General features: G+C 31.4%; 1 protein-coding gene across 1 annotated transcript; it reads right to left on the bottom strand.

The window, feature by feature from the left end:
* Nucleotides 1–6,111: 6,111 nt before the first annotated feature.
* LOAG_08014 (hypothetical protein) lies at nt 6,112–6,980 on the bottom strand (the record flags this gene model as incomplete). Its single annotated transcript, XM_003143546.1, has 3 exons — nt 6,112–6,228; nt 6,568–6,669; nt 6,858–6,980. 3 exons carry the CDS (start codon nt 6,978–6,980, stop codon nt 6,112–6,114), a joined length of 342 nt encoding a protein of 113 aa, XP_003143594.1.
* Between the last annotated feature and the right edge of the window lie 2,881 nt (nt 6,981–9,861).

Here is a 9,861-nt window from a genome sequence, read left to right as displayed (position 1 = left end):
TTATTATTATTATTATTATTATTACTAATTACTATTATTGTTATTATCCCCTTGTTTTCTCAATTTTTACAATTGTTATCATCATTGTCGATTGATATTATTGGGAGCATTCATTGTCACTTTATTATTTTTCGTTACTGCAAATTTCGTCCTCCAAAGTTATTAGAAGGTCCAAATTTGCACTTAGAAAGTCTAAGATTAATTTTTGCATCTAATGAACAAGGAGAGTAATCCACTGTGACGGTATAACGATATTTTTCATTGGAAAGGAAAAGGAAATTTTTTTTTGATAAGGTCATACTTTTATCTCTTAAAACTAATTGCAAGTATGTTTGTGTATACAAATACATTTTATTAGTCCATTTTTTGTATATTTATATCCATTTGAATGAGCTGAGTTTAAAATTAAGCAATTAAAATGAGTTAGTTGGAATGAGCGACCCAGCCTCATTAATCTAATTCCTAACTTTCTTGCAATTTCAATAGCCGAGGATCATTCTTGTTTCAGTTTGTAATTATGTTCACTTATTTATTTTAAAGATAATGAAGCAAATTTTTGAAAAGATTAGTCAGTAATTTTTCAAAAAAAAAAAGAATTTCCAATTGCAATTTCAATCAAATAAAGGAATCTTTTCAAATTTTAAGTAATCTTTTTGGATATAAATACATTGAATGATAATATTTCAAACTTATCCATTGAATTGGAAGATTTATTAAATGAAGCAATAAGTTTCTTCATCAGTGATTTGATTGCTAAAATACGATGTATTGCCTCTTGAATTAGACAAGAGCGCAAGGTTTACGCACTGTTTAAGAAAATTTTGTTTTGCCTAGTAAAATCAGATCTTCCTTCATGAAAAAGGACTAACTACTAATTAAAACTCGAGTTCGATTGTTCAGGGGAAATCACAGGTTCATTTAATAGGATCTTTTTTTGAGAAACTTAACGCTCTGCGAAATATATTATGAGGACGTATAGTTCATTCGGTTGAAATTTCTATTCAGAAACTAATCATCGGAAATATTTGTTTCTTCTTTTTTTGGAAATGAAATAGACGGTACAATCTACTCTTTGAAAAAAATTTTTTTTCAAACAATCAATCACTGTGACATTTGTTCGCAGTGTATCTGTCAGTTTTGGTAATTTTTCCCTCCCCGAACCAAAATCTAAGATCTTTCTCCGCACCTTCATGTTGATCTCTCTTATCATGTCTCGCGAAAGGTGTAAATACATACTGTTAAAAGACGATGAAATTTTGAAAAATATATCCTCTGAACTGCATTGATGTATGAAATGATACCCGAATGTATGGAAAGAGGAATTCACTATCACCCGGTTCCAATCGACAACTTTTCTTGAAGAAAGGCGACGTAGGCACTACTGCCATCTTCTCTGTTTTTGTCTTTGTCGCAGTAATGATATTGGAAATTGCAGTGATTTATCAACAATGATGGTGATAATGGGAATGACGATGACATTGATAATCCGATTATAGTTGATAAGAATCGTATTATTCATTTAATTTTAACTTAAAGGTTGCAAAATCTTCGCCAAAACATCTGCTAAAGCATGTAACTGGGGGTAAAAGTACTCCTTCCCCTTTCTTTCTATTTGATTACTTTTCCTTCGATGTTAGCTTACTGCTTACTTTTGAACTTCAAGAATTGAACAATGAGATTCGTTGTAATGAGTAGTTACCATAACACCTTTCTTGAAAAAGGCTTACACAAAAATGTTTTGTACAAAAATCATAATTTTACTCCTACAATTTGGTACTTCTTTACAATATTTCAGGTCATCTGACAACTAAGTTTGTTCCTCTGCGTTTCAATTTATGAGCTTTCATCATTTTTCTGCTTCATATTGCAGTTAATAACTTCGACAGAAGATTGAATTCCATAGAAAAAATGCTATTGCTGTTTCTCTTGTATTCAAATTAATTATTAGAAGGTTTTAATTGTTTTGTACAACGACTTCCCCATACTTGCTTCTCTCATCTTTTATAACTTATGACCCCTTTTTCATTGTCAAATAAATAGATTGTTTCTAAAGTTGTCTCATTACAAGAGATTGATCAATATTTCAAGATGCTAAATTCACTTTTAGTAAATTCAGATAATTACTAATCATCTACGATCACCTGTGTAAATGTGCTTGAGAAAGAGAAAGAGAAGGAAGGCATTGTACTTTAAAGTATAGGACTATTGAATAATGCCACCAAATTTTATTTATTTTCTAAAGGTTACATTTGTTTTTAGCAGCCAATAACTTCCAAAAATCAATGCTTCTTTTTCCAAATTATGAAAAAATCGAATGTTTACATCAAAAGTTTACATCAGCTTTTGGATAAATTTATCGACCAAACGTAAAACTGACTTTATGAACCCAATTAATTTCCCATAGAAATGCAAGACGGTTGTACTAATTTACATGAATTACTGTAAGCATACGCTAACAAAATATCTTATAGTATTTTACCAAAGAGATTAGCGGCAGCTTTTAAATAAAAAATAGTATTCTTATCAAAGGTTGGAAAATAAATTAAGGTGAGGAAATATTCGTATATACTGCATCAATATGAGGATCTGAAGAAAGTAGAAAGAGATTAGCAGTAGCTAAGAATACGGAAGAAAGATGACATGAAGAACTGATGAAAATAGGCAGGAGTGTCATGATTTATGTCAAAGTGAAATTTGAACACGCTGAACTTTGCTTTCGCATATGTTGATATAACATCTTGATGTAATTTTTACAGCTCCTAACAATTTAATGTTGGAATACCAAAAATCAATATGTCTTATAGTAAAAACTTACTTGAAACTTTGAAATCTTTTGATTAAAGTCTCCTAACAGTAAATTTATCCACAAAGGGAATGATCCAAAACTTGCATTGTGTTCTCAATTTTAAACTGGTACACCAACCATGACGTATCCATAAATCAATTATTTGACACTTATGTTCCTGTGTCAAAATATTATTCGAAGGTCTAAAATAATTTCTTTTCCATAGTTAATTTTCATTACAATGACGAATTTTGCATACTTCATATCTCTAATAAACTGATGAACACTTTCGAAGGTCTCAATTCATTTCCAGTTGCAGCGATGAGTCTGTCTCATTTTTTTTTCTTTTACCTGTATGAGTCTTACACATTCTCTCGTAAAAATTTGGAATAATTTCCACCAACATTCCCCTAATTATCCTTGTAATTTCATTATAACTCTCCCTTAACTACCAGTACTTCCACTAAAGCATCTTCGATCACTCCAATGTCTCCATTTTTGTAAAATTGTATGCTTTAACCAAACCCATTTCTCGTCAGTTTTGTTTAGTAGATCATTTCCATCATCAGCACTGTCATTTTCTTAATAATTTCATTTTGAAATTTTCGGCAATGTTTGAAGATACCTGACTAAGATTCTGATTATTTCATCAATTATATGAAAATGAGGGAGGCTTAGGGAATTGAATTGAAGTTTCTTAAACAATGTTTGAAATTTGAAATTATTGAAAATATTCATTGCACGATTCAATTGTCACCAAAATGAATTTGCTATCAAACTTCAATCTAAAGCTTGTCGCATAATCTGATCATTTTCATCTAAAATGCGAGGAAATGCTACACACTATAACTATATTGAATTATTTTAATCAAAATTTCTTTTGAAAATGTAATACAAACTATAATACTTTATTGAAATTTCCCCCATGTAATGTATTTACTTTTCATTTCCCATTGCATTTTACGGTGTGGTCAAATTTTCCTCAATTTTTACAAACCAGTAAGGCGATATATATTAAAAACAAGAGGATACATTTTTAATAATAAGTATTTCGTACATTTTATCGGAAACAGTTTCCATTGTTATTTTTGTTTTAGTTTTTTTAAAAATACTTTCAGCATTTTATGCAAATTTTTTGCCAATATTTTGAAGATTTTTTAACAAAAAACTAGAAAAGAAAAAAGTACTAAAAAATGTGAAGTGTTAACATAAATCATTCGTTTTATTATGTCATGCTTTGTTTGTTCATAAAGCCATGCCTAACTTTTAGGAAGTCTTACGGAAACGATTAGCTAAGATATTCATTGATGAACTTCCAGTAAATGAGGCATTTGTGAGCCTAAGAAAAAGCAAATATTTGTCGAGAAAATGAAGTTTGCAAGTAAGATAACAGCTTCATTCTTCAACAAACGAATAATATCATTATTGAAAACTTGATAAATGAAGTAAAAACTCTCATGGAAAGAAAGTTGTGCTATACTTATAGCGAAGGCGACACCTTTCATTTTGCTTTAATAAGTGACACCCATCAATTCTGTTAATAGGCGTTCAGTTAGCATCTTTTTTTCTAATTCTTTTTTTTTTCTATAAATGTGAAACGCAGATTTAGTTTTTCTGCAAGAAGCAAATTAATTCATAAATTATGAGGCTATTTTGACGTATTAACAAAAAAATCCACATGGATGAAAATACTGCAAAGGTCATAAAAGTTCGGAATACACTATCGTAGGGTATCCATAATATATGGAGGATTTAGAAAATGAACTGAGAGATTAGCTTATTATTAGCATAAGCTCATCGACTGAAGATGAAAATTTTCCAACTAACAGCAAGTTTCACTAGTGCTTGAACTAAAGCGTTTGCTTTATTTACAGTAATTAAACCTATTGCTCCATTTTTTCCCCAAATCAAAAAACCTTACTCGATTCCATAAACAGAAGGATGGAAAAATTGAAATTAGCATCTATGACAGAGGAAGAGTAGAGTTATTTCCGATATTGACAGCATTCATTGATGTGTTGGTAAACACAACTTAATATCTTGAGTGCGTCAAGGACGCTTTTTATACTAACTACTATAGTGTCTCAACTTAGTTATCACTTCAACTTGAGGCAAAAGGAATCTTTTTGTCTGTAAAAAAGTTTTTCTTGGTTATTAATTTGTTGTTTTCAATACCTGCTGAATATTATTTCAATCTTATTGTCCAGTTGAGAGTTCCAAGATGGCAAATTAACTTTTTTTAAAAAAAGAAAGAAAGGGAAAAAGTAAACCGTAATAAGTAATTTGCTCAAAAATTCATAGTAATTACAATTTATCATTTTCAAAATTTTCAAAAACACTACTCAGAATTCGAAAACGGCACGCCACACGCACATCGATGACAACACTGCATGTTGTGTAATGTACCGTTATTAATATGAGATAATCAAATGCAACGATTTCAAAATGAAAGAAATCGGTTGAAGAGGTCGAGGTCGATGATTGATGAGTCTATCCATTGATTATAGTGCAGCCAAAATCATTCGCTAACATGATCAAGCGTTATCATGATAAGGTGAGCAGGGAGATGTATTCATATTAGTTGCTTTCAAATAATTTTCGATAGTGGACACATTTTTTTTTTTCTATTTCATCTGTTCTTCTATTTCATTTTTTCTTCTACTTCATCTGTTCAGACAAGCAACTCTTATACTGATAGATTTAAATGATAAAAAAAGATATGGTGATATGTTTGGGAGGGGAGGGGGGAAAAGATGATTTGCTTAAGAAAAAGTGTGTTGATATCCTTGAGCTATTTTACTTATGTTTATGACATCAATTTGGAAAATAATTAAATCATTACCAGTATTCCCTATGGTAATTTTGTTTTTTTATTATTCTTATTCTTTTTACGAAGTACAAGTACCGAAATTCAGCACATTTGTTCATGTACCATGAAATCACATGATAATTTGTTACATGTTAAGTGAAATTTGTACTTGGTATAGATTGTTCGATATCACTAGCAGTGTGAAGAGGAATGCAACGTGTTGGAATCAGTTGCAGCAGTTAATATCACTTTCAATTACAATTATTTCTTCTTCTTGTCATAGTAGCAGGTTTCAAGAAGGGGCAGAGATAGTCTTGATTCGTTTTTCTCGTTTTGATCAGAATCATTGTTGATAAGTAACGGGTACATCGCAAATGTTGTCGATAGCGTCGGGTAAGAGAAGAAGGACAAGAGGAGAGGGAAAAGGTGGGGTTTTGCGTCGAGACAGCACACCACCATACTTGACAACAACAGTTTTCAAATGGTAGCCAGTTTTGCCCCGTTTTAAACTTCATCATCAACCTTTCATGTCATCTCTTTCGCCTTCTTGTGAAAAATTTTCCCAAAATAGGTCCTCAAGAATGATTGCCTTTTCAGTCTTTTCAAAAGTGGTTGTCGATTTTAAATTAAATACCTTTATTCAAAACACTAATTCATCAGTAATATAAAACTGTATCTGCAGTAATGATAGCAAATAATGATAATGTATGGTAATGACTATCAAATGACAAGCAATCTCTTAGGGAAAATATTTGTAGCCATAACAATGATGATAACGATAAATAATACGGTATTGAAAAATTGGAATGATGATGATAACGATAATAAGGATAATGACTGCGATTATCAGTGATAATAATGGCAGTCAGTTTGCTGGATGAAAAACTTAGTTCATAAGCAATGCAGAATATCAAGACGATGGCAATGGTGAGATCCAAAAATACGTTTATATTCTATTAAACCTAATTTGGACCTGTTTCTTCTCCCCACCTTCTCCTTTTTCTTCAATTCCTTTAAACCAGCCTTTGTCAGATTCCTGTTCTACGAGGTAAGTACCAACAACCATATGTGATACCTTCAAGGACCTGCATCAAAACTCGCTCGTTTGCACAAGTTGGCACACCCACAAACTGTCGCATTGCCATGATGATTTTGGTAAAAAGGCGATAAATTTGTCTTGATTGAACATTTTTCAATTTTATGGTGGTTTAATTATATAAAAAGGAAAAAGGTGCGAACAAATTGGTCGCTCTCTTTACTCACGTGCGTACCGTAAACAGATGTTAAGGCAGACGTATGAGAGATTGGTGCAAGACCGGTATTCCTCGGAAAATGTTTTGAAGTAGTTAGATGCCACAAGTTAGCTTTTGGTTCTTTTTGTTTCATCTATACAACTTTTCAAATCAAATTTGCCATTAGCCAGCTTGTCAGCGAAACTTCTACTAGTTAATCTAAACTTGAATTCTTATTACAACAACAGTTTCATTAACAAGCTGAACTAAGCTTAAAAATCAAGGAAAATTGGACGTTTGGATGAAATATGTAATTTCTTTAATATCGTAAAATAAACGGTTTGGGACGAAATTTTTTCACAAAAAACTCTTTTACCAATTTTCCTTTTCCTTTACTTTTCCAAGTAAAACTTCATTTTTCAGTTTATTCCGAAAATTGAAAGGCGCGAAAAAAAGAGCGATGCATTAATTTTTATTTGTTTATTATAGTTGCGACTGAATAAACGAATTGAAATTGAATTTTTGGTTGAAGAAACCAATTTAATCACTTATTTTTTTGTTGATTTACATGCTTGGAATCACCACAATTTTTGAAATACAATTTTCCCATAATTTATTTTTGAAAAATTTTTGACCCTCATATCCTGCCACCAAGTTATCAGCTCATAACTAAATTTAATTTTTAATTGAAGTGAAAATCCTTTCGGTAGAAGTCGTTTTATGCTATAAGCCTAATATTGTGCCATAAGTCCACTTTCTGACTCCTGTTACTGGACACTTACTTTCACTTCTTCCAAGACTTTTACTTCTTTTCTCAGTTTTTGTAAATAATTGCATACTTATTCCATTGTATTCCCTAAGAAGGATCGATCATACACTTTCATTTTCTTCACTTCACTTGTAGAACTGATCGAATTATAAAACTTTCGAAAACCCAACTGATAGAGTGGAACAAAGTTCTCGAATGTTAAAAATGCAATAAGAAGCGTCGGGAATAAAAATGTGCACAAAGAAAGTTAATTTAAGCTAATGGAAATGAGGATTATTCGGCTTCTATACTTCCAAGTTTACAATTTTTTCCTTTCTGCTTCAATTCATCTCTCCATGCATATTCCAAGATATGCGAAAATCTTCCAACATCTTCGGTTCTTTCCAAAGTTTCTTTTTGTCCAATGTCTCAGAGTGATACTGTGAAATTGAAATGTTTCCCATTTCTTCCCGTTCCTTTCCTTCTTTCCCGTACTTTACCTTCCAATTTCAAAAGCCAACCAATAAATGTCATTAGTTGATTTACAATTTGCAATATGCTAAATATTTCGTTTCCTTAGACAAAGTCATGCGACTTTCTTCTTCCTTTCTTCTTCCATCGCCATCCTCTCAAAACGTTTTATGCATACAATTTTGTTTGCCCTTCCCCTAAATACCGAATCACTTCTCCTTCGACATCTCCGCATAGTTATTCATCATGACAGTCGCTTTTATTGTATTCAAATGTAATCTAAATAGATCACGAATCTTAATAAGAGAATGAGGAAATTCCCCATGCTCTTAAGCACCAATACTTTTTTTTTCAAAAAAAAATGAAACCCAAATGTTCTTTCTTCTTTTTTGATTCAGCTCTACTATTTAAAAAAGTTTGAGAAATATGGTTGCTTTGGAACCAAGCATGAATAGGTTCATAAAAAGATATATTTTTTGATGACCCAAATGGGAAGTGAATCTTATTATTGGCTTTTGATTTGTTTCATTTTTGACTAATGACTGCGTAAAGAAGAACTTGAGAAATATGCATCTAAAAAAGATTTCCTTTGGCCAAAATTGTCACGAACTTTTCCCCAACACATTCCCTATGATAATGCGACAAAGATTGATAAGGATATTAGTGTTACTCATTTTTGCTATGAACTTATATTATTTTACTCTTCATCAATCAAATGTTATGCATATTTCAAATATAAAGTCGATCCATATAATGTCGTGCAAGCATTTGCATTTTAATTAGAAGTATTATTACTTTATACGTTTTATGCAAAATCAGCCCATATCAAATCGTTTGGCGCCACTGATACTGTTAGTATTTTGATAAATGATGTCTTTATTGCATATGATATGATGCCATGCGAACCGTATATTTTCCGTTGCTGATGCGAGATGATCGTAGGATTGCATGGGAAATAGGGGTGATACTGTCACCAATCCGCTTGCTGATGATTAATTTTTTTATAAAATTTCTTTAAAACTTCTATAACTTCAATAGTTGGCATATGCTTTCGATAGCGCGATACTATAACACTATTTAAGAAGCTCAGTCAATAGTTTCCGAACAACCTAAAACACTTGATTATGTTCCATCATTTCATCAGGAATGCAACTAGCATTTTCTTCTCTTGAAACCTTTATCTAACCTTCTTCATTTATTCTGCTTCCAATTTACGACGGCCACTTTGCGATCATTCGAATGAATATTTTTTCTGTCTTGTAGGGCATGTTTTGCCTCTTCCTTCAAGATGTAGAATTTATCTGTAATGCAGTTTCCAACCATGTTCTTTCACTTGGATCTTATAAGGAGTATATGGTGACATATGCACCATTTCAGTTACAATGTCTGATTCCAAAAATATTTCAAGATAATATTTAGATTTGCAATGTCTTCATCAAAAAATATGAACTGTAAACAATCATATATTAGGTTTCTGTTCAAATTAGGATCTCAAAGATAGACATGATTGATTGACTGGCTTTTAAGTTTTTCAGCTCTCTAGGAGCTCGTGTTTGATAATGAAATTCGAAACACTAACTTCTTCTGTTTGTCTAATTCTTTTTATGAGCAGTGGAACCACTTTTACGGAAGGTTTGTAAGAAAGAGGCAATTTAAATATCGGCATTACTATTACTAACTGTTATATCTTATTGTATCGTAAATGAATAATGCTTTCAATTCTTCCATTACATTTGCTCATCAAAAAGTAAAAAAAAAATTTTGAAAATAAAAAATAATAGAAAAGAAGACGAACTGTTCAAAAGACAACTTTGTT

This window comes from Loa loa (assembly GCF_000183805.2).
Source record: "Loa loa unplaced genomic scaffold supercont3.23, whole genome shotgun sequence".
Lineage (NCBI taxonomy): Eukaryota > Metazoa > Nematoda > Chromadorea > Rhabditida > Onchocercidae > Loa > Loa loa.
This window is presented reverse-complemented; position numbering and strand designations above follow the sequence as displayed.